This window comes from Mirounga angustirostris, unplaced genomic scaffold (assembly GCF_029215605.1).
Source record: "Mirounga angustirostris isolate CCGP_5_RB_7025 unplaced genomic scaffold, mMirAng1.0.hap1 SCAF_11, whole genome shotgun sequence".
Classification (NCBI taxonomy): Eukaryota; Metazoa; Chordata; class Mammalia; order Carnivora; family Phocidae; genus Mirounga; species Mirounga angustirostris.
In genome coordinates, this window is record NW_026991719.1 from 57,024,560 (window position 1) to 57,051,323 (window position 26,764).

The 26,764-nt window shown below is 37.1% G+C and overlaps 1 protein-coding gene across 2 annotated transcripts in view; it reads right to left on the reverse strand.

The window, feature by feature from the left end:
• The window catches only part of TEX11 (testis expressed 11), a 317,684-nt gene that overhangs the window by 22,840 nt on the left and 268,080 nt on the right, over nucleotides 1-26,764 (reverse strand). For both annotated transcript variants that reach the window (XM_064574208.1, XM_045879303.3), the window contains 3 exons: nucleotides 6,315-6,464; nucleotides 4,596-4,704; nucleotides 3,555-3,675 (listed from right to left, as the gene is read on the reverse strand). In XM_064574208.1, the coding sequence (XP_064430278.1) occupies nucleotides 3,555-3,675; nucleotides 4,596-4,704; nucleotides 6,315-6,464 (380 nt within the window). The remainder of the gene's footprint in view (nucleotides 1-3,554; nucleotides 3,676-4,595; nucleotides 4,705-6,314; nucleotides 6,465-26,764) is intronic.

Here is a 26,764-nt window from a genome sequence, read left to right on the forward strand (position 1 = left end):
TGATAGGTTAGTGGTTGCCAGGTATTAAGGAGGGGTTGGGGTGGGAAAGAAGTAGGTGGGAACTATAGAAGGGCGATATGAGGTATCCTTGTGATAGAAAAGTTCTGTGTCTTTTTTTTTTTTTTAATTAATTTATCTATTTGACAGAGAGAGAGACAGAGAAGGAACACACGCAGGGGGAGGGGGAGAGGGAGAAGCAGGCTCAATCCCAGGGATCATGACCAGAAGTGAAGGCAGATGCTTAACGACTGACCCACCCAGGAGCCCCGAAAAGTTCTGTGTCTTGACTGTAATAATGTCAACATCCTGGTTGTGATATTGTTTTATATAAGATGTTACCAATGGGGGAGACTGGGTAAAGCATACATAAGATCTCTTGTATTATTTCTTACAACTGCATGTGAATCTACAATTATTTCAAAATAAAATTTTAATTAAGAAAAATCACAGCAATCCATTTTCTCTTAAAAATCATCTAGAATATGAACCTAAATATAGGCTTGCCTGTTTAAGCATGTAAGTCATCCTTCTTGCTTTTTCATTGGCAGTAGCTTCTGAATACCAAGTTGAGCCTTTCCTTTGAACTGAATCCTAGCAAGAGCAGGTAAAGAAGATGTGTGTTCTGGTGGAAAAAGCCCTGGAAGTGAGGTCAGATGACCTGAGTTCTAGTCCTGACTCTCATTCATTAGCCATATGAATTTAGGCAAATTGGTAACTCGACTTTTTTGGAAGGCAGCTATGCTCAAGTTACCAACGGGGTAACTTGACTTTTCTGAAACTTAAGAATTTCCTCATTTGTAAGGATTTGTCAAGGATAGTAATACAGCACTCTCTATTTCACAGAATTGCTGGGGATGGGGGCAGGGATCATATGAAATAATGGATATAAGAATGCTTTGTAAAATGTAAAGCATGGTACTGTGAGACAAGAGGTTTTATATTTGGGCAACAGCCATTTTGCCAAAGTATGGAGGCACTTGGTAACGGTTATCTGCTCAATAAATAATGAATGAGTGACTGGTCATTACAAAACTCAAACAAGGGCAGAATTTTCTCCCAAGCATTTAAAACAAAGGAGATACATAACACATTCAATCAAACAGGAAAAAGCAACATATATTATATAAGGAACCAACAGGATTATTAAACTAATCTCTGCATAAGAAAGTGAACTATCCCACCATGTTTCAGGGGATGAGCAATAATGGATGTAAGACTTGTCAAACACTGAGCTCTCTAGCAGGAAACCCAAGAGCCAGGGAGATGGAACAGTAACAGACAGAATAAAAGTGGCAAAAAAAAAAAAAATTGCTCAGAGAAGTTTAGGCCTTATATAGAGACTATGGAAATGGATCAATTTGGATTTACAGTACAATTTAATTTTAGTTTGTATTAGTTACTATGGCAAACACATCTGAAGGTCCAGATGAGGCTCATGGCTTAGAAATAGAATTTTCTCTTCTTCCCAAAAGAAAGTAAAAAAAATATGTATCCAAAATGTTCAATGCTAACATTTTTTTAAAACTTAAATTCACACAGGCCATAATTACACAGCTCCAGGAGAATTCTAGGTTTTTGAAGTCGATGCTGGTTTGTTCCAGGTTGTCACCCTGCTATACTGTTCCACCATCTGCTGTGGTTTGCACATATTTTTACATGAAGAGGCAACTGAGCCCAAAGCAGAGTCAGGATCCTCAGTTATTAACATGGACTCAAATAATGACTTTCTGTGTGACTTTAAGCAAGCCATTTAACCTTAACATTTTATAGCTCCCTTATAATAACAATACCGCCTTACATGTGTATGAGCTGTTAAAGTTTACAACACATATTATTTTAATTGATCCTTAAAACCTCAGTGTGGGAGTCAGAGCAGGTATTATTTCCATTTTACAAATGAGGAAACCAAAGTCAAACAGCACAGGAGGGATATCCATATGGAAAATCAAACAAATAAGAGACCCTACCTTACACCATAAATAAAACAATTAAAAATGGATCATAAACCTATATGTAAGAGATAAAAGTATAAAAACTGCTACAAGAAAACACTGGAGAAAATCTTTCTAAATTTGAGATAGGCAAAGATTTCTTATCATGACCAAAACATGAACAATAAAAGAAAAAATTGATAAATTAGACTTCATCAAAACTTAGAACTTTTGCTTTTTAAGTTATGTCATTAAGAAAATGAAAAGACAAGCCAGAGATTGGGAGAAAACAGTTACAAACTGTATACTATAAATGATTTGTACCTAGAATATATAAATAAATCTTACAACTCAATAAGAACCCAATTTTTAAAATGGGAAAATAATCGAAGAGACATTTTCCCAAAGAAGGCATATAAATGGTCAATAAACACATAAAAAAATTATCAACACCATTAGCCATCAAGAAAATAATGACAAGTCAAAACCACAATGAGCTACCACTACATACTCACTAAAATGGCTATAATGAAAGAGATAGACAGTAACAGTGTCGATGAGGATGTGGAGAAATTAGAACCCTCATACACCCGCCGGTAGGGATGTAAAACAGCGCAACCACTTTGGAAGACAGATTGTAGCTCCTCAGAAAGTTAAACATAAAGTTACCAAATGACCCAGAAATTCATATATTCAAGAGAACTGAAAACATGTGTCCACACAAAGAGTTGTATACAAATGTCATTGCAGTATTATTCATAATAGCTAAAAACTAAAACCATCTCAAATGTCTACCAACTAGTGAGTGGGTAAAGAAAATGTGATATATCCATTAAGTAGAATATAATAATATAGGAAGGATTAAAATACTGATACATGCTACATGGATGAGCCTCAAAAATATTATGTTAAATTGAAAGAAGCCAGACACAAGAGATCAGACGCTGCATGGTTTCATTCATATGAAGTGTCCAGAAAGAGAAAATTGACACAGATAGAAGGCAGCTCTGTGGTTGCCTGGGCCTTAAGTGAGAACAGGGAGTGACTGCAAATAGGTGAGAGGAAACTTTGGGGTAATGGAAATATTCTAAAACTGGATCATGGTGACAGCTGCATTAACTCTATAAGCTTACTAAAATCACCAAATGGTACACACACAAAGGCTACATTTCATGGTATGTAAATTACACCTCAATAAAGCTAATTTAAAAATCACTGAATAAACCTGTGCTGAAAAGAAAAAAATCAGCAGAGGAGGGACAAATATACAGGTCCTCAGTGTTCCTTCTACTCTATTACCTGCCTTGGAGAAATGGAAGAAATAACAATAAGGTTTTTCAAAGGGTTAGTATCATCACAGGGGAAGTAACAATTCTACCAAGTTTTAAAATTCCAGGTGGTACTGCTATTTTCATTTAATCCATAGTATACTTGTATCAGAAGTTTTCTACTTTTAACTCTTTACGTTTCATAAACCCAGGGAAATTTTATAGTGTGTAAGTATACTGAAATATGAATTCATTTACCCTAAAACTCACATCAGAAAGCACTATTCTATGTAATTTATAACACAGAAGACAGTTTTAATTTTAAAGAACAGCTTAATATCACTGGTTGACTTACGGTATGGATAATAATGCTCAGAGCATCTTCGAAATGACCCCAAACTTCTTCCAGGGGACAGAGTTCTGTACTTGGCACCCCATCTGGCACTAAGAGGTTAATTAAGTTGTGCATACATTTGCTGAAATCAAAAAGAGAAAACTCATCCCAAAAGGAAATAAATCATTGGCTTCATGGCTAAGACAAGTAAAATCTGGATCTCATCCCAGACTACAAGCTTCAAAACACTTCTGTTCTTCCCTCATTTTTATCTGGCCTCCAACCTCAGAAGACAGATTTTTGAAGCTATAAAAGGGGCTGACCAATCCTTCTTTTTATTATGCCTATGGTTGTCTTTCACCTTTTTTTAGTTTCCTGCACTAAGGAGTTGTAGCTGTTTATTATATTTTATGAGCTGGTTCAATCTATAGGCACTTTAAAGCATCTCGTTACATCCCCAAATGGGCAAGGGAATTGGGATTTAAACTAGGAATAATTCCAGGAGAACTGTCTCTCATGTCTCAGAAAAGAAAGACTGTAATAAAGTTTTCCATAGAAAAATCACACAACATCATTTCCCCCATGTCTAGGCATAGAAAACATAAAATCTCTAGTAAATAATATTTTGTATTATGATGCACAGCACTTATTAGTCCTTAAAGAAAGGTGCTTAGAGAAAACATCTGGGACAAATACTGCAAAATGTTAACATTTGTTAAATTTGGGTGGTGGATACATTGGTGGTTGTTATATTAATCTCTGAAAGGTACTTAGAAATTTTATCATATATATATAGTCTCACACAAAGAAGCAACTTTGCCCCTTTTTTTCCTTTTTTGGGAAATTCAGACTCTTTGACATAGCTAATTAATTCTTGGTCTATAATACAACTCTAAATATGGAGTTGTTTTGAGGGCTTTTTAGCTCAGGAGTTATAGGAGTGCCCTGATCTATCTTTTAAGTTGGACGAGCTGAGTATGACTGATGACTTATGAGGCATTGACCAATAGCTCTTTTGGCTATCAAAAAGCCTAGCTTCAGTGTTAAGTTAGATTTACTAACCTGTATTTCAAAACGTCAATGGATTCTTTCATTTTGTAAAGCAATAAAGCCCTTTTCAAGGCTTTCAGAGCAATGGAAGGATAGTGTGCAGGCATTTCCACTGCTAATGCTATAAGAAGGAAAGAAAAAAGGCTGTGAGCACCTTATCTATCAGTTTTCATCCCAGGCTACAACTTGCTCTCTCTAATGAAACTGGCCTGAAACAGATTAACACAAACAAACCAACCAACAGACAAAAAAACCTAAAACTGAATTTTATGAAATGAGGGGTCCATGGTGGCTTTCAGAGACAGCTTATAGATTCTGGGCAGAGTAACATGGTAGGGTCACTGGGCTCATCTTCTCTTCAGCAAACATCAATAGAGAACCTACTGTTTCTGTGACCCTGCACATAGTCATACACGTAAAGCAATAATCTTATGAGCCAGAGTCAAGGAGGGGTACACAAAGGTGGAAACAAAAAGCAGATCAGTAAAAGGGCAATAATCAAAAACAGATTTATACTACAATATGCTGTTCTGGTCTGATACTAAAACCAGGAAACACTTGACATGAGAGTGAGTGTCAGAGATAACAAACCCTAAAACTTCCAAATGCATTTAACTGGAGATCCATTATACAAGAAGTGGTCACCATCACATGTCCATAAAGTATAGACCACCTGTTCCATGTCTCTAGGAATTTTGCCTTGTGAGATAAGGAAAGGCAAATGTGACCTTTGTGCACTTGGGGCTACCTAACACCTTTATTAACTACACACCAGCTCCCGAGGAGGGTAAGAGAGAAAAAAGGGAAAATAATTAGGCCATTTCCTGCAGCATATCCCCATGCAGGTTCCGGGACCCCAAATACTTTTTACTTATAGCCCAACCAGAAATTTGAAAGTGGCAATTGTGTTAAAAAAAATATTACCAGCATTTCCTTGTACACTTTATTTTTTAAAAAGATTTCATTTTTAAGTAATCTCTACACCCAACGTGGGGCTTGAACCTACAAGCCCGAGATCAAGAGTCACGCGTTCTACTGACTGAGCCAGCCAGGTGCCCCTCTTTGTACACTTTAATTCTTTTTTTTTTTTTTTTAAGATTTTATTTATTTATTTGAGAGACAGAGTGAGAGAGAGAAAGAGCACAAGAGGGGGGAGCGGGAGAGGGAGAAGCAGACTCCCCGCTGAGCAGGTAGCCCGATGCGGGACTCGATCCTGGAACTCCAGGATCATGACCTGAGCCGAAGGCAGTCGCCCAACCAACTGAGCCACCCAGGTGCCTGACGTTCTTTGTACACTTTAATAAGTTGCTAAGATTGCATCACCTTTGATCAGTGAAGCAGCTGACTGTCATTTCTATCTAGCTGAGTAAAACTAACTTTCCGAAGTTCAAGCTCCCCCTATTGTGTAGTTATACAATTCAATTCCACACCTAGAATAGGTACACCTATTATGAGTAATGCACTTTACTCGGGTTTCTAAGTACACCAGACACAAGCAATTATTTTTCATGACCCTAAGGAGCTTATAGTCTCATATAAAAAAAAAGATAGATGCATTAATGATTATAATACATGACAATCTGAGGATACCATTAGAGAAGGAGAAACAAAGTGCTATGAGGAAACATTATATCCCACCTGAGGGTAAAAAATGAAGAACAGAGAGAAGAATAAAAAGTAGTACAATCTAAATGGGTAACAGTCTTCCAAAAACATAAATATAGCACTTACATGCGATTGTTTCAAATGTTTTACTTTCCAAATGAGGCAGTTCCCACACTGATTCCAGGAAGCTGTCAAGTAACGGATCATTCATTTTGGCTTTAACTTCAAACTCATACAGCAGAAGCAATGTCTCACATGGATCACTTGAGAAGTCCCCTAAGAGGGAGGCAAAAATGCAACATTCTCTGTGATTATATTTTATTATTCTATTCTAATCTCTCTTCTGGGGAGATTTTTCTGTTGAGGAAAATTAATTCTATTTACAATTTGAAGGTTGTCCTAGCGTCTGTATATAGATGTTTTACATTTTTAAATCATTAGATACATTTTTACATTTTAAATCATTAAATGCATTATAAATTTAAATCATTAAATACACTTTTACATTTTAAATCATTAACTACATTATAAATTTACCAACACTTTAAGCACCCTATAATGCATTCAGTAGCATTGCCTACATTTCCTGAAATTATTGCCATGATGTTCCTAAATAGCCTGAAAAAGTGCTGCTACTATCTGATCCAAATCCAATGTTTATATGCCTCTCTTTAATGACTGTGTTAACCAAAAGATACAGTGCTATATAAACTAACTGGTTTTATTTTAAGCAAAGTAAAAGAGAATTTCCAAATTATTTCATTTAGTCAGTCAACAATATTTCTTGGGTATCACCATGGGCAGAAACTTGTATTAGATGGCATATACCACACGATGTGACATGGTTTTCATTCATCCTGGTTAGACTGAATTTTTAAAAAAGTTTTTCTTTCTTTTTTAAAGATTTTATTTATCTGAGAGAGAGAGAGAGAGTAAGCAAGAGAGCACAAGCTGTGGGGAGAGGCAGAGGGAGAGGGAGAAGCAAGCAGGCTTCCCGCCGAGCAGGGAGCCCGATGCGGGGCTCGATCCCAGGACCCTGAGATCATGACCTGAGCTGAAGGCAGCTGCTTAACCGACTGAGCCACCCAGGCACTCCTAAAAAAATTTTGAGGTACAGCACACATACAATAAACTGAATAAAAACCCATTAATCTTAGGTTCTTGGGGATTTTCTATGTAGACAATCATGTCATCTGTAAATATATGTGGTTTTATTTCTTCTTTTTCACTGTATGTCTTCTTTCCATTCTTTTGCTTGGCTCATTGCACTGGCTAGGACTTCTAGGATGATGTTGAACAGGAGTGAGTGTAGATATCCTTGACTTGTTCCTACCCATAGAGAGAAAGCATTCAGTCTTTCGTCATTAAGTATGTCATCAGCTGTAGTTTTATCTTTGTAGATGCCCTTTATCAGGTTTAGAAACTTCCCTACTATTCTTAGTTTGCTCAGAGTATTTTTTAAATTATAAATGGATGTTCAATCTTTTCACTTAATCTGTTGATATGGTAAATTAATTGAGTCTACAATGTTGAACCTAGGATAAACCTCACTTGGTTATGGTCTCTTATGCTTTTCAAATTTTACTAAATTTAACTTGTTAATATTTTGTTGAGGATTTCTGCAGCTATTTTCTTTTTAAAAAATTTTTTTAAATTAACATATAATGTATTATTTGTTTCAGGGGTACAGGTCTGTGATTCATCAGTCTTACACAATTCACAGTGCTTCCCATAGTACATACCCTCCCCAATGTCCATCACCCAGCCACCCCACCCCTTCCACCCCCCTCCATTCCAACAACCCCGTTTGTTTCCTAAGATTAAGAGTCTCTTATGGTTTATCTCCCTCTCTGGTTTCATCTTGTTTCATTTTTCCCTCCCTTCCCCTATGATCCTCTGTCTTGTTTCTCAAAATCCTCATATCAGTGAGATCATATGATACGTATCTTTCTCTGATTGACTTATTTTGCTAAGTGTAATACCCTCTAGTTCCATCCATGTCATTGCAAATGGCAAGATTTCATTTTTTGATGGCTGCATAATATTCCATTGTATATATATATACCACATCTTCCTTATCATCTGTTGATGGACATCTAGGCTCTTTCCATAGTTTGGCTATTGTGGACATTGCTGCTATAAACACTGGGGTGCACGTGCCCCTTCGGATCCCTACATTTGTATCTTTGGGGTAAATACCCAGTAGTGCAATTGCTCTATTTTCAACTTTTTGAGGAACATCCATACTGTTTTCCAGAGTGGCTGCACCAGCTTGCATTCCCACCAACAGTGTAGGAGGGTTCCCCTTTCTCCGCATCCCCGCCAACATCTGTCGTTTCCTGACTTGTTAATTTTAGCCATTCTGACTGGTGTGAGGTGGTATCTCATTGAGGTTTTGATTTGGATTTCCCTGATGCCGAGCGATATTGAGCACTTTTTCATGTGTCTGTTGGCCATTTGGATGTCTTCTTTGGGAAAATGTCTGTTCATGTCTTCTGCCCATTTCTTGATTGGATTCTTTGTTCTTTGGGTGTTGAGTTTGATGAGTTCTTTATAGATTTTGGATACCAGTCCTTTATCTGATATGTCATTTGCAAATATCTTCTCCCATTCTGTCGGTTGTCTTTTGGTTTTGTTGATGGTTTCCTTTGCTTTGCAAAAGCTTTTTATCTTGATGAAGTCCCAATAGTTCATTTTTGCCCTTGCTTCCCTTGCCTTTGGCAATGTTTCTAGGAAGAAGTTGCTGCGGCTGAGGTCGAAGAGGTTGCTCCCTGGGTTCTCCTTTAGGATTTTGATGGACTCCTGTCTCACATTGAGGTCTTTCAACCATTTGGAGTCTATTTTTGTGTGTGGTGTAAGGAAATGGTCCAGTTTCATTCTTCTGCATGTGGCTATCCAATTTTCCCAACACCATTTGTTGAACAGACTTTTTCCATTGGACATTCTTTCCTGCTTTGTCAAAGATTAGTTGACCATAGAGTTGAGGGTCCATTTCTGGGCTCTCTATTCTGTTCCATGGATCAATGTGCCTGTTTTTGTGCCAGTACCATACTGTCTTGATGATGACAGCTTTGTAATAGAGCTTGAAGTCCGGAATTGTGATGCCACCAGCTTTGCTTTTCTTTTTCAACATTCCTCTGGCTATTCGGGGTCTTTTCTGGTTCCATACAAATTTTAGGATTATTTGTTCCATTTCTTTGAAAAAAGTGGATGGTATTTTGATGGGGATTGCATTGAATGTGTAGACTGCTCTAGGTAGCATTGACATCTTCACAATATTTGTTCTTCCAATCCATGAGCATGGAACGTTTTTCCATTTCTTTGTGTCTTCCTCAATTTCTTTCATGAGTATCTTATAGTTTTCTGAGTACAGATCCTTTGTCTCTTTGGTTAGATTTATTCCTAGGTATCTTATGGTTTTGGGTGCAATTGTAAATGGGATCGACTCCTTAATTTCTCTTTCTTCTGTCTTGTTGTTGGTGTATAGGAATGCCACTGACTTCTGTGCATTGACTTTATATCCTGCCACTTTACTGAATTCCTGTATGAGTTCTAGCAGTTTTGGGGTGGAGTCTTTGGGGTTTTCCACATAAAGTATCATATCATCTGCAAAGAGTGAGAGTTTGACTTCTTCTTTGCCGACTTGGATGCCTTTTATTTCTTTTTGTTGTCTGATTGCTGTGGCTAGGACTTCCAATACTATGTTGAATAGCAGTGGTGATAGTGGACATCCCTGCCGTGTTCCTGACCTTAGGGGGAAAGCTCTCAGTTTTTCCCCATTGAGAATGATATTTGCTGTAGGTTTTTCATAGATGGCTTTTATGATATTGAGGTATGTACCCTCTATGCCTATACTCTGAAGAGTTTTGATCAAGAAAGGATGCTGTACTTTGTCAAATGCTTTTTCTGCATCTATTGAGAGGATCATATGATTCTTGTTCTTTCTTTTGTTAATGTATTGTATCACGTTGATTGATTTGCGGATGTTGAACTAACCTTGCAGCCCAGGGATAAATCCCACTTGGTCGTGGTGAATAATCCTTTTAATGTACTGTTGGATCATATTGGCTAGTATTTTGGTGAGAATTTTTGCATCCACATTCATCAGGGATATTGGTCTGTAGGGTTAGGTTGTGTACTTGAGACTTTTCTTGTTTCTTGAGAAAGGCTTGTATTGCTATATACTTTCCTCTTAGGACTGCCTTTGCTGCATCCCAAAGATTTTGAATAGTTGTGTTTTCATTTTCATTGGTTTCCATGAATTTTTTTAATTCTTCTTTAACTTCTTGGTTGACCCATTCATTCTTCAGTAGGATGCTCTTTAGCCTCCATGTATTTAAGTTCTTTCCGACTTTCCTCTTGTGATTGAGTTCTAGTTTCAAAGCATTGTGGTCTGAAAATAGGCAGGGAATGATCCCAATCTTTTGGTACCGGTTGAGACCTGATTTATGACCTAGGATGTGATCTATTCTGGAGAATGTTCCATGGGCAGTAGAGAAGAATGTGTATTCCGTTGCTTTGGGATGCAATGTTCTGAATATGCCTGTGAGGTCCATTTGGTCCAGTGTGTCATTTAAAGTCTTTATTTCCTTGTTGATCTTTTGCTTAGATGATCTGTCCATTTCAGTGAGGGGGGTGTTAAAGTCCCCCACTATTATTGTATTGTTGTCGATGTGTTTCTTTGCTTTTGTTATTAATTGCCTTATATAATTGGCTGCTCCCATGTTAGGGGCATAGATATTTACAATTGTTAGATCTTCTTGTTGGATAGAGCCTTTAAGTACGATATAGTGTCCTTCATCATCTCTTGTTACAGTCTTTGATTTAAAATCTAATTTGTCTGATATAAGGATTGCCACCCCAGCTTTCTTTTGGTGTCCATTAGCATGGTAAATGGTTTTCCACCCCCTCACTTTCAATCTGGGGGTGTCTTTGGGTCTAAAATGAGTCTCTTGCAGACAGCATATCGATGGGTCTTGTTTTTTAATCCAGTCTATTAGCCTGTGTCTTTTGATTGGGGCATTTAGCCCATTTACATTCAGGGTAACTACTGAAAGATAGGAATTTAGTGCCATTGTATTGCCTGTAAGGTGACTGTTACTGTATATTGTCTCTGTTCCTTTCTGGTCTATGTTGCTTTTAGGCTCTCTCTTTGCTTAGAGGACCCCTTTCAAGATTTCTTGGAGGGCTGGTTTTGTGTTTGCAAATTCCTTTAGTTTTTGTTTGTCCTGGAAGCTTTTTATCTCTCCTTCTATTTTCAAGGACAGCCTAGCTGGATAGAGTATTCTTGGCTGCATATTTTTCTCATTTAGTGCTCTGAATATATCCTGCCAGTCCTTTCTGGCCTGCCAGGTCTCTGTAGATAGGTCTGTTGCCAATCTAATGTTTCTACCATTGTAGGTTACACATCTCTTCTCCTGAGCTGCTTTCAGGATTTTCTCTTTGTCTCTGAGACTCATAAGTTTTATTAGTAGATGTCGGGGTATTGACCTATTTTTATTGATTTTGAGGGGGGGGTTCTCTGTGCCTCCTGGTTTTTGATGCCTGTTTCCTTTCCCAAATTAGGGAAGTTCTCTGCTATAATTTGCTCCATTATACCTTCTGCCCCTCTCTCTCTTTCTTCTTCTTCTGGGATCCCAATTATTCTAATGTTGTTTTGTCTTATGGTATTGCTTATCTCTCGAATTCTGCCCTCTTGATCCAGTAGTTGTTTATCTTTTTCTCAGCTTCTTTATTTTCCATCATTTGGTCTTCTGTATCACTGGTTCTCTCTTCTTCGTCATTTATCCTAGCAGTTAGTGCCCCCATATTTGATTGGACCTCATTAATAGCCTTTTTGATTTCAACTTGGTTAGATTTTAGTTCTTTTAGTTCTCCAGAAAGTGTTTCTCTAATAACTTCCATGCTTTTCTCAAGCCCAGCTAGTATCTTTAAAGTGATGATTCTGAACTCTAGATCTGACATCATACTAATGTCCGTATTGAGTAGGTCCCTGGCAGTCGGTACTACCTCTTGTTCTTTTTGCTGAGGTGATTTTTTCCATCTTGTCATTTTGTGCAGAGGAGCATTGATTAATGAGAGAATAAAATGCTAGCAGAGTAACAACGTCCCCAGAAAATATACTCTAAACAAATCAGAAAAGACCTGAAGCAGTGGGAAAAGAAAGGGAAAGAGAGAAAAAAGAAAAAGAAAAAAAAAGAAAAAGATAAAGATAAAAACAAACTAAAACAGAACAAAACAAAACAAAACAAAAAAAAACCCAGAATGTGATCAAATATGATCAGGCTGGTATATAGATCAGTGCCACACACTAGATTTTGGGTGTATTTTGGTCTGTTAGAAGAAAGTGCCTCCCAAAATTTTAAAGAAAGAAAAACTTATATATATACAAAAATAAGGGTTGATATGATGAAGGGATGGAATATGACTGTAAAGATGGAAATTATAAAAAATTTTATAAAAGGAATTGATAAGAAGTTGTTTGCAAAAAGAAAGAAGAGCATTTAAAAAAAAAAGCAAAAAAAAAGGGAGAGAATGTGATCAGGCAGGGGAGTAGGAAAAAAACTATATACTAGAGATTTAGGGTATATTTTGATCTGTTAGAAGAAACTATCTCAAATTTTTAAAGAGAGAACAACTTATATATATATGCCAAAAATACGGGTAACTACTATGAAGGGATAGAATATGACTCTAAAATGAAAAATAAAAATGTTTTTTAAAAAAGGGATTGATAAGATGTTGGTTGAAAAGGGGAAAAAGAAAAATTAAAAAAAAAAGAAAAAAAGACAGTTAAAAAAAAAATTAACTTTGAAAGACTAAAGAATCAGGGTAAAAAGCCATGAATTCTATGTGTAGTAGTCCCCTAGCGCTGGAGTTCTGCTGTTCTCATTGATCGGTAAACTTGGTCTTGGCGGGCTGTTCTCGCTGATCTTCTGGGGAGGGGCCTGTTGCCGTGGTTTCCAAATGTCTCTGCCGGAGGCGGAATTGCCCCGCCCTTGCCCCCTCCCGGCTAAGTAATCTGCTCCGGTTTGCTCTCCGTGGCTTTTGTTCCCTGCGAGCTTTCCGTACAGCTTTGGAGGCGGAGAGTGAAAATGGCGGCCTCCCAATCTCCGCCCTGGAGGAGCCGAGAACTCGGGCCCCGCTCCTCAGTGCGCCCCCAGAGAAAAGCCGTCAGTCACTCCCGTCTCCCCAGTCTCCGGCCGCACTCCGTGCTCACCCGGCCTGTGACCGGGCGTTTCTATCTCTGGCACCCGACCCTGGGTGGAGTCTCCAAACCCAGCAGATCCCTGCGGTGCACTCCCGCGCGGCTCCTCCCGGGGGAGGAAGGTGAGTCTCCCCGGATCTGCCGCTTGTTGGGTCCCTGCTGGAGGAGCAGGGGCCCGACTGTGCCGCGGATCACGGTTTATGGCCACCCCGAGCTGAGAGCCCGCGCCTGGGCTCCGCCTCTGCAGCCGGCTTCCCTGCTCCGATACCTGGGAGCTCTGCCGCACTCAGGCACCCCCGGTCTTTCTGTGACCCCGAGGGTCCTGAGACCACACTGTCCCGCGAGGGTTCCACCCCGAGCTTAGCCACCGGAGTGACGTCCCTCAGTAGAGCAGACTTTTAAAAGTTCCGATTTTGTGCTCCGCGGCTCTATCACTTGCCAGAAGCGGCCGACGGAGGCCCCTCCCCCGCCGTCTATCCTCCCGAATATCGCCTCGGATTCACTTCTCCGCACGTCCTACCTTCCAGAAAGTGGTCGCTTTTCTGATGAGAGAGTTGTTGCTCTTCTTTTCTTCGATCTCCTGTTGGGTTTGTAGGTGTTCAGAATGGTTTGATCCCTATCCAGCTGAATTCCTGAGAGGAGACGAAATCCAGGTCTCCTACTCCTCCGCCATCTTGCTCTGCCCCCCCTGCAGCTATTTTCATAAGGAATATTGGTCCATAGCTTTTTTTTCTCATATTTTGTCTCATATTGGTATCGGGGTAAAAATGGTATCATAAAATGAGCTGGGAAGTATGCCCTCTTCTTTCTGGAAGGGTCTGTATAAAGCTGGTGTATGTCTTTATTTTATAGAATTCCCTACTGGAGTTTTCTTTGTTACAAGATTTTAAACTACAAATTTAATGGTTATAGGACTATTCAGATGATCTCTTTCTTCTTGAAGGAGCTTTGTTAGTTTGTGACTTTCAAGGAATTTGTCCATCTCATCTAAGCTGTCCAAGTCATAGGCATAAAGCCGATCATAATAGTTCCTTATCATCTTTTTAAATGTCTGCAGGATCTGTAGTGATGTCTCTATTTTTTTTTTTTTTAAAGATTATATTTATTTATTTGAGACAGAGAGAATGAGAGACAGAGAGCATGAGAGGGAGGAGGGTCAGAGGGAGAAGCAGGCTCCTTGCTGAGCAGGGAGCCCGATGCGGGACTCAATCCCGGGACTCCAGGATCATGACCTGAGCCGAAGGCAGTCGCTTAGCCAACTGAGCCACCCGGGCGCCCCGTGATGTCTCTATTTTCATTCTTGACATTGTTAATTTGTTTTTATCTGCTTAGGTAGAGGTTTATCAATTGCACTGATCTCAAAACAACAACAATAACAACAATACAGCTTTTGATTTAATTGTTTTTAATTTATTTTGTTTTTAATTTAATTTTTTAAAATTTATTTTTAAGTAACCTCTACACCCAATGTGGGGCTCAAACTCACAACCCCAAGATCAAGAGTTGCACACTGAGCAACTGAGCCAGCCAGGCACCCCTGTTTTAAATTTTATGCATTTCTGCTCTTATTTCTTTTGTTCCACTTGATTGGGTTTAATTTGCTAATTTTTCCTAGTTTCGTAAGGTGAAGGCTTAGATTATTTGAGATCTCTATCTAATTGTATAAATTTTTGTCTGAACACTGCTTTAGTTGTATCCTCTCAATTTTTATATGTGTTTTCATTTTCATTCCACTCAAGCTATTCCTGATTTCCTTTTGTGACTTGCTCCTGGACCCATGAGATTATTGAAAAGTGTGCTGTTTAATGTCCAAATATTTGGAGATTTTACAGATGGCTCTGTATTATAGTTTTATAATTTAATTCCATTATGGTCAGAGAAAGTACTTTGTATGATTTCAATACATTTACATTCTTTGAAGTTTGTTTTATGGTTCAGAATATGGCCTATTGTGATGAATGTTCGGTGTGCATTTGAAAAAAGAAATGTGTATTCTGCTATTGTAGGATAGAGTATTCTATAAATGTCAATTAGATCAAGTTGGTTGAGAGTGTTGTTCATGTGTTCTACATCCTTACTGAGTATCTGTTGACTTCTATTGATTACTGAGAGATGAGTATTGAAGTCTCCAACTGTAGTTATGGATTTGTCTATTCCATTGTTCATTTCTATCAGTTTTTGCTTCATGTACTTTGAAGCTGTTGTTAGGTACATTACATATTTAGGATAGTTATGATGTCATGTTTAATTGATCACGTTTTCATTATGTTCCTCTTTATCCTGAGTAATGTTCCTTGTTCTAAAGTGTTTTTTGCTCGATATTAATATAGTCATTCCAGCTTTCTTTTTCTTAGTGTTTGTATAGTGTACCTTTTTCAATTCCTTTTATTTTTGACCTATCTATGTCTTCATATTTAAGTGGGTTTTTTTTTTTTTTTTGTAGACATGTAGTTGGGTCTTGATTTTTTATCCAATCTGACATTCTTCATCTTTTAAATTGTGTGTTTAGACCAGGGGTGAGCAAACTACAATCTGTGGGCTGGCTGTCTGTTGTCCAAATAAAGTTTTATTTGAACACAATCATGTCCTTGGTTTAAATATGGTCCATGTATTCCTGTGACAATGGCAGAGTTGAGCAGTTGTATCCAAGACCTGCTAGCCTAAAATATTCACTATTGGCACTTTAAGAAAAGTTCTCTGATTTACACCATTTATATTTAATGCAATTATTGATAGTTGGGTGTTCTTGAACTTCATAAAAATGAATTATATGTAGAACTATACAGAAGTCAATAAGGAAATAAAAAAATGAAAACATTGTAAGCCAACTAGACCTAACAGATATTTATAGAACATGCTCCCCCCCCCCCAAACAGCAGCAGAATATACATTCTTCTCAAGTGCACATAGGAGAGACATATGCTAGGTCATAAAACAAACTTCAGTAAATTTCAAAGTATAAAATAATGCAAAGTATGTTCTGTGACCATAATGTGATAAAATTACCAACTAATAACAGAAAAAAACTGGAGAAATGCACAAATATATGTAAAATAAAAACACCCTTAAACAACCAGTGGGTCAAAAAATAAAAGAGAAATTAGAAAACACTTTGAAATGAATAAAAATCAGGACACAATATACCAAAACAAATGCGATGCAGCTAAAGTAGTGCCTAGAGGAAAATTTATGTCTCTAAGCACCTACATTAAGGAGAAACATCTCAAATCAATAATCTAAACTTCTACCTTAGTTAAGACCAAAATAACCCAAACAAGTAGAAGGCAGAGAATAATAAAGATTGGAGTGCAAATGAATAAATTAGAGAATAGGAAAACAATAGGAAAAATTAATGAAATGAGAAGCTAATTCTTTGAAAAGATCAAAACTGACAAATCTTTAAAAGCCTCATTACTAGAATCAGACGTGAAAAAAGGAGACATCACTACCAACCTTAGAGAAATAGAAAGGATTTACAAAGGACTGTTATGAACAACTGTATGCCAGTAAGTTAGATAACCTGTATAAAATGGACAAGTTCCTAGAAAGAAAAACTACGGAAATGGAATCAAGAAGAAACAGACAATCTAAACAGACCTATAATGAATAAAGTAATTTATTTTTTTAAAAGATTTTATTTACTTATTTGACAGAGAGAGAGCGTGCGTGAGTGCACATAAGCAGGGGGAGCAGCAGAGGGAGAGGGAGATAAAACAGGCTCTCTGCTACAGGGAGCCGGATGCAGGACTTGATCCCAGGACCCTGGGATCATGACCTGAGCCAAAGGTAGATGCTTAACCGACTGAGCCATACAGGCGCACCAATGAATAAAGTAATTTAAACAGTTTTAAAAACTATGGAAAAAGAAAAGCCCAGGCCTAAACAGCTTCACCACTGGACTGTACCAAACATTTAAAGAATTAATACTAATTCTCACAAATTCTTTTAAAAATAGAAGGGGATGGGGGCGCCTCTGTGGCTCAGTTGTTTGAGCATCCAACTCTTGATTTTGGCTCAGGTCATATCTCAGGGTTGTGGGGTGGAGCCCCATGTCAGGTTCCATGCTCAGCACAGAGTCTGCTTGAGTTTTTCTCCCTCTGCCCCTTCCCCCACTTGTGCACTCCCCCTCTCTAAAATAAATAAATAAATCTTTAAAAAACTAGAAGGGGATGGAACACTTTGGAACTCATTCTATGAAGCCAGTATTACTGTGATACCGAAACCCAAAGACATCACAAATAAAGAAAATTGCAGAGAAGTATCTCTTAGGAATATAAACTCAAAAATTCCCAACAAAATACTAGTAAACTGAATTCAACAACACAGAAAATAATTATACAACATACCCAAGTGGGATTTATCCAGAAATGCAAGGTTGCTTTAACGAGTGAAAATCAATTAATGCAATATACTGTATCAATAAAATAAGAAACAAAAACTACATGATGTTCTCCACAGAGGCAGAAAAGCATTGACAAAATCCAATATCCTTTCATGATAAAAACGATGAACAAACTTGAAGGAAACTTCCTCAATCTGATAAAGCGCATCTCTGAAAAACCCACAGCTAACAACTCACTTACTACTGAAAGACTGGATTCTTTCTCTCTAAGATATAGAACAAGAAAAGAATGCACACTTTCACCACTGCTACTCAACATTGTACTGGAAGTTCTACTCAAAGAAATTAAGCAAGATAAAGAAATAAAAGACATCAAGACCAGAAAAGAAATAGTAAAGCTATCTCTATTTTTACAGGATGTGATCTTGTAAATAAGATTCCTAAGGAATTCAGTAAAATACCATTAGAACTAATAAACAAGTTTAAGATCAATATAAAAAAATCAATTCTAGTTCTATACAATAGCAATGAGCAAACTGAAAATAAGATTAAGAAACAATTCCATTTACAATAGCATCAGAAACAATAAAATACTTAGGAATAAATGAAAAGATGTGCAGGACTTATACAATGAAAATTATAAAACATCACTGAAAGAAATTAAAGATGTAAATAAATGGAAAAATATTCCATGTTCATAGATTAAAAGACTTAACTTTGTTAAGATGGCAATATTCCCAAAAATGATCTACAGATTCAACACAATCCCTATCAGAATCCCAGCTGGCTTTTTTCTTTTTTCAGAAATTGTCAGGCCGATCCTAAAATTCATATGGAAATTCAAGGAACTCAGAATAGCCAAAATGATCTTGAAAAAAGAACAAATTTGGAGGACTAACACTTCCTGATTTCAAAACTTACTACAAAGCAATGATAATTAAGACAGTGTGGTACTGACATGAGGACAGACATGCATATCAATGGGATAGAATTGACAATCCAGAAATAAAATGATGTGTCTATGATCAACTAATTTTCCACAAGGAGGCAAAGACCATCTACTGTGGAAAGACTATTTAAAAAAAAAAAAAAGGTTCTGAAACTGCATTGCCACATGGAAAAGAATGAAGTCGGACTCTTACCTCATACCACGTACACAAATTCACTCAAAATGGATCAAAGACCTAAATATAAGAGCTAAAAGTATAAAACTTTTCAGAAGAAAACATAGGAATAAATGTTCATGACTCTGAATTTGGCAGTTGATTCTTACATATGATACCAAAAGTATGAGCAACAAAAGAAAAATATATTGTACTTCATCAGAGTTAAAAAAAAATTGTGCTTCAAAAGACACTATATCAAGAAAGGGAAAATACAACCCACAGAATGGGAGAAAATACTTTCAAGTCATAAATCAGATCAGGGACTTGTACCTAAAATATGTAAAAGACTTATGACTTCGTAATAAAAAGACAAATAACCCAATTAAAAATTGGGCAAAGAGTCTGAACACACATTTCTCCAAAGATGATATACAAATGGCCAATAAACATATGAAAAGATGCTCAACATCATTAGTTGTCCAGAAAGTCATGCATCAGGATATCAAAACTGCAATGGGACATCACTCTGTACTCATTAGGATGGCTAGAAAGAAAAAGTCAGATAATACAAGTATTGGCATGGAGGTGGGGAAATCAGAAGCCTCACAGACTACTGATGACAATATAAAAGGGTGCAGCCACTTTGGAAAACAGTTCTGCAGCTCCTCAAATGATTAAAATACAGTTATCAGGGCGCCTGGGTGGCTCAGTCGGTTAAGCGACTGCCTTCGGCTCAGGTCATGATCCCAGGGTCCTGGGATCAAGTCCCACATCGGGCTCCCTGCTCTGCGGGGAGCCTGCTTCTCCCTCTCCCCCTGCTGGTGTTCCCTCTCTTGCTGTGTCTCTCTGTCAAATAAATAAATAAAATCTTAAAAAAAAAAAATACAGTTATCATATGACCTAGGTGTACCCAAGAGAAATGAAAACATATGTCCACACAAAAACTTATACACAAATGTCTACAGCAGCATTATTCATAATAGCCAAAAGATGAAAACAACTGATGAATGGATTTTTTTTTGTACTATCTTTTTTTTTAACAACATCTGTACTAATTTTTTTTTTTAAAGATTTTATTTATTTGACAGAGAGAGAGATAGCGAGAGCCAGGAACACAAGCAGGGGGAGTGGGAGAGGGAGAAGCAGGCCTCCCGCTGAGCAGGGAGCCCAATGTGGGACTCGATCCCAGGACCCTGGGATCATGACCTGAGCCGAAGGCAGAGGCTTAACGACTGAGCCACCCAGGCACCCTGATGAATGGATTTTTTAAATGTGATAAGTCCATACAATGGAATATTATTTGACCATAAAATGGAATGAAATACTGATAAATGCCACAACATGGATAAACTTTGAACATGTTATATCAAGTGAAAGGAATCAGTCACAAAAGTCCACATATTATACGATTCTATTTATATAAAATGTCCAAAATATGCAAATCTAGAGAGACACAAAGTCTCTCTAGACTAATGGTTGCACAGGGCTCCTGGGGGAAATGCAGGGATAGGGAATGTGATGGGGGTTTCTTTTTGAAGTGAGGAAATGTTCTAAAATTGATTGGTCGTGGTGGTTGTATATATCTGTGAATATACTAAAATCCACTGAATTATATACTTTAATGTGTGAATTGTATGGTATGTGAATTATATATCTCAATAAAGCTGTTTTTCAAAATGATTTTTTACCCTGTGTGATATTCCTTTGTGCCTGACTTCTTTTGTTGAAGATAATGTCTGTGATATTCATCTATATTTTTCTGAGTCAGAAGTGTATTCCTTTTTTGATTTGTAGTATTCCATTGTATGAATGTACCACAATTTACTTAATCCATCCTCCTGTTGATGACACTAGAGTTTTCAAATCTTTAGCTCTTATGAATAGAGCTGTCTTGAACATTCTCATACATACTACATACATATTCTCATACATATTACAGATACACTCATTTCACCTGAGTATATATCTAGGAGAGGGATTGCTGGGTCATTGCTGTAACAAACGTGTTTGATTTTAGCAGATACTGCCAAATGGTCTTCCAAAGTGTTTGTACTAATTTACATTTCCACTACCAATGTATCAGAGCTCCAGTTGCTTCCCATCCTTACTAACACTTATCTTAATTTTAGCCATTTCAGTGAGTGTGCAGTGATCCCTCATTGTGGTGTTAATTGACATTCTCTAATGAGTAATGATGTTGAACATTTTTCCTTTGCCTGTTGATCATTTGTATATCTTTTGTGAAGTTCCTGTTTAATTCTTTTGCCCATTTTTTATTGGGTTGTCTTTTATCATTGAGTTTTTTTTTTTTAATTTTTTATTGTTAACGTTAATCACCATACATTACATCATTAGTTTTTGATGTAGTGTTCCATGATTCATTGTTTGTGTATAACACCCAGTGCTCCATGCAGAGCATGCCCTCCTTAACACCCATCACCAGGCTAACCCATCCTCCCATCCCCCTCCCCTCTAGAACCCTCAGTTTGTTTTTCAGAGTCCATTGTCTCTCATGGTTCGTCTCCCCCTCCGATTTCCCCCCTTCATTCTTCCCCTCCTGCTATCTTCTTCTTTTTTTTTTTTTAACATATATTGCATTATTTGTTTCAGAGGTACAGATCTGTGATTCAACAGTCTTGCACAATTCACAGCACTCACCATAGCACATACCCTCCCCAATGTCTATCACCCAGCCGCCCCATCCCTCCCACCCCCCACCACTCCAGCAACCCTGAGTTTTAACAGTTCCTTATACACTCTGGAATTTCTCAGGCTTATGTATTAACACATCTTCTTCCCGTCTATGGCTTGTCTTTTTCCTATCTTGATTGTATCTTTTGACAAACTGAAGTTCTCAATTGTAATGAAGTCCACTTTATCAGTATTTTCTTTTATAGTTTTTATAGGTAATTTTTTTGTGTCTCCAGAGTCATGAACATATTCTCCATTAGGGCTTTCCTTTGTATTATTAGGGTAGGCTTATGCTGCCTATGAGACATAATTCAAATGGAATGATGTCAAAATTGAAGATTTTTAGGACCAACTTCTATCAGAGATACTTGGGTATCTCCAGATAATTGTTTAATTTCCTTTGGAGAAATAATCTTAAATTCAGGTTCTTTTATTTCTGTGGCCTAAGGCCAGACCCAAAATGTACACTAGAAAATCCACTCAAGTGTTGTCATTTTGTTTAACGTGCCTGAGGATCAGCTCCAATTGCTTCTTCTCTTGGCTAATCTCAAAACTATCATCTCTGAGAATTTCTTATCCATTGAGAACTAATCTCTGAGCCAAAAGCAACCCATGACTGACTGCTAGTTATTAAGCCAATGGAGGGACCAAGTAAAGAATGTCTGATGAAGGAATAAGCATTTAATCCCAGTTTTGGTGTGTGTAAGTGAACAGGTAATTCCAACATGAGCTTTGATAAATGACTGCTTTTATCTACTGCATTTGGATAAATTAGAAATGACCCTTCCAGTTCTGGGCTGAGGAGACCATAATATATAAATATATATAAAAGTATAGATAATCCCATCCTGTCAGCGGAACTGCCTTTGTGTTGGTAGAGGATTCATACTGGGTTTTGTTCTAAAGCTCTCAGGAGGTTTACTCTGAAATAACCGCTAAGACATTCAATGATGACATTTGACGAATACTTTTTACCAAGGTCAAAATTATAGCATTGGAGATAAGTGAAATTTGCAATGACTCAAAAAATAACTTAAAGGCTTTTCTCCATCTTCATGATTTTGAAATAAAAAATTTACTCATATTACAAAACAGATAGCTTTAAGAAATCTAATCACTAAGATTACTTCTAGCCTTAACATTTGATGACATTTTATGTAGAGTATTAATTGCAAGGATATTCTTAGCAACATCTAAAAGTTAAGTTCTTCAGTGGAGACCCTAAAAAGGAGCCGGAAAGACTGATTAAGAATCTGTGACCTTCCTTGTGTTTGGAGTGTCTTATAATCATAAGCAGTCATCTTTGGTATAATCCCTACTTCCCCTTACATCTCTTTTTTCTTTTCCTGGACACCTAACTTGCCCTTCTCTGCCCTATACCTATATCCCAAGTTGAATCTTTATCAAAGTATTTTTTCTAAATGTTCTTCTCCCAAAGTACAAACTGATAATGACTTCAATTGTGAGCTTCCTCAATGATTTTTGCATAGAAGGCTCTCAAAGACCAAAATATTCTAATACTCAAATGAATGACTCTCTAATGATAGAATTTCTGGTGCCATAGCAGTATTTCATTCAGTAAATATTTATTAAGCTCTAGTATGTACCAGATAGTTTTAGGAGGTAGAGATAAAGAATGAACATGACAGACAACTTTTCTGCCTACGTGGAACTTAGATTCTAGTTGGGGAGAGAAATAATATATACAATATAAACATATATAATAATATAACATCAAGACAATATATCAGTAATAATATAATAATATATAATATAATATATCAAGTAGAGATTAGTGTTGTAAAAATATATATATAGGTTATGGAGGTAGTGATGGAAGGTGCTATTTTAGAAGGAGTGTGGTCAGGAAAGATCTAAGTTGGGAAGTGACACTTGAGCAGAGGATGTGGGGGAGCAAGCCATATGAATATCCAGGAAAAGAGTGTTCTATGAAAAAGGAATGGCAAATATAAAGGCCCAGAGGTAGGAAAGTAGTATTATTGATATAGTAGGACTAAAGTATGGTGAGTTGAGAGGCAGGTGATGGGAGATGGAGGCAGAGAGGTAACCAAGGGCCAGAAAATCTATGGTCTTGTAGATCATAACAACTCTGAATTTTATCTTAAGTCCAAGTAAATAGGAAGTACAAGAGGACTGACATGATATGACTTATAATACTCTGACTGCTGTGTGGCTACTGGATTTACACAGGGGCAAAAGTGGGAGCAGAGAGGATAGTTGGGAAGCTATTACATTAGTCCAGATGAAAGATGAAGTAGCTTGGACTAAGGAAATACTGCTGGCCTGACTGATTGTTTGGAAAGGGCACATCATAAATCACACTACTCTCAGCTTCACCTCCCACTATATAAACCCTGAATAAGAGACAACTCCAAAACTAACAATGTTCTCTTATACATCTGGCTTTTGTTTATTTAGTTTCTACAGCTTTTAATGCCTTTTACTTGCTTTTCTAACCATTAAATCCCAATCATTCTTCAAGAATAAGTTCAAATATTACCTTTAAGAATGGATCATTTCTTGCTCTGTGATCCCACATACTTTATATTTCTATTACTGAAGTTATTTTCATTTCGCTTTGTATATGTGGAATGAATTATGTTTCTTACCTCCTTTCTTCACTGTAAATTTCTTAAGGACAGAGACAACAACACATTTCCCTATGTTTCCACAATACTTAGTAGTACTTGGCATTTAATAAAGACTTTATAAAATGAATGTGGTAAGCTGCTTTCCTTAGGTCACTAAAATAATGGCATGTCAGGGTTAATCCTTTTGTAAAAGCTAATTCCCATAATACTAAGATTTCAGTCACTGTTTATATAGTTCTTAATTAACTTTGATTTGGAATAGATTTTTAAAAGGTTGGCATTTTTCAATTTTGCCCCAGAAGCTTATGATTCACCAGCTTTGCACTTTCCCTTAATTTGTCTGTTTACAGTTGGTAGCTTAATGATTTATTTACATTACTCACAAGCTGGGCTCATACTTTTAGGCATTATTTCATTAGAAATACCCAGTCTTAGGAAATATAAACCTTTAACAACTCAGATTAGTTTCTTCTAAATATATTTTTCCCCATCTCATTCTTTTTTAAATAAATGACTTACGTTTAAACTTGGGAATTACATCAATAAACAGAAGGATCTGAAACAATTTCCCAATAATTTCTGCCCCTACCTTCCAGTTTAAACTTAATCAAAGTTTAATCTTAATCAACAGGTTGAGCATAAATATCAATACCACATAAGACTTACCACATAAGTCTCAAAGGTAACAAGATATGGGTTTTTTTATATGGGGATTCTATATCATTTATTTTTTTAAGTTTTTATTTAAATTTCAGTTAGTTAACATACCGTGTAATATTACTTTCAGGTATATCATATAGTGATTCAACATTTCAATACAACACCCAGTGCTTATTACAAGTCCACTCCCTAACACCTATTTAAACCATCCCCCCATCCACCTCCCCTCTGGTAACAATCAGTTTGTTCTCTATAGTTGTTAAGAGTCTGTTTCTTGGTTTGCCTCTCTCTCCCTTTTTTCCCTATGCTCGTTTTGTTTTTTAAATTCCACAGGAGTGAAATCATATGGTATTTGTCTTTCTTTGACTGAATTATTTCACTTAGCATAATACTCTCTAGCTCCATCCACATCATTGCAAATGGCAAGATTTCATTCCTTTTTATGAATTCCTTTTATATATACACACACACACTACATCTTCTTTATCTGTTCATCAGTTGATGGACACTTGGGCTGTTTCCATAATTTGGCTATTGTAAAGAAGGCTGCTATAAATATCGGGGTGCATGTATCGCTTTGAATTTGTATTTTTGTATTCTTTGGGTAAATACCTGGTAGTGCAACTGCTGGATCCTAGGGTAGTTCTATTTTTAACTGTTTGAAGAACTTCCATATTGTTTTCCAGAGTGGCTGAATCAGTTTGCATTCCTACCAACAGTGTAAGAGGGTTCCCCTTTCTCCACATACTCACCAACACCTTACATCAATAAACAGAATGATCTGAAACAACTTCCCAGTAATTTCTATTGTTTCTTATGTTGTTGATTTTAGCCATTCTGACAGGTGTGAGGTGGTATCTAATTGTAGTTTTGATTTGTATTTCCCTGATGATGAGTGATGTTAAGCATCTCTTTTCATGTGTCTGTTGGACATCTGTATGTTTTCTTTGGAAAAATGTCTCTTGAGGGGCGCCTGGGTGGCTCAGTCATTAAGCACCCGATTCTTGATGTCAGCTCAGGTCATGATCTCAGGGTCATGAGATGAAGACCCGCACTGGGCTCCATGCTGGGCATGGAGTTGTTTAAGATGCTCTCTCTCCCTCCTGCTGCCCCTCCACCCACCCTGCTCATGTGTGCATGCTCTTTCTCTCTAAAAAAAAAAAAAAAAAAGTGAAAAATGTCTCTTCGTATCTCCTGCTCATTTTTAAATTGGATTATTTGTTTTTTGAGTGTTGAGATTGATAAGTTCTTTATAGATTTTGGATACTAACCCTTTATCAAATATGTCATTCGCAAATATCTTCTCCCATTCCATAGGTTGCCTTTTAGTTTTGTTGACTGTTTCCTTTGCTGTGAAGAAGCTTTTTATTTTGACGAAGTCCCAACAGTTTATTTTTGCTTTTGATTTCCTTGCCCCAGGAGACATATCTAGAAAGAAGTTGCTATGGCCAATGTCAAAGAGGTTACTCCCTGTGTTTCCTTTAGGATTTTTATAGTTTCAGGTTTCACATTTAGATCTTTAATCCATTTTGAATTTATTTTTGTGTATGGTGTAAGAAATTTGTCTAGTTTCATTCTTTTGCATGTTGCTGTCCAGTTTTCCCAATAGCATTTGTTGAAGAGAATATCTGTTGGATATTCTTTCCTGCTTTGTCAAAGATTAACTGACCATATTGTCATGGGTTCATTTCTGGGTTTTCTATTCTGTTCCATTAATCTATGTGTCTATTTTTGTGCCAGTATCATACTGTCCTGATCATTACAGATTTGTAATATAACTTAAAGTCCAGAATTGTAAAAAAAGAAAAAAAAAGTCCAGAATTGTGATGTCTCCAGCTCTGCATTTCTTTTTCAAGGTTCCTTTGACTATTCAGGGTCTTTTCTGGTTCCATACAAATTTTAGGATTGTTTGTTCTAGCTCTGGGAAAAATGCTGGTGGTATTTTGATAGGGAATGCA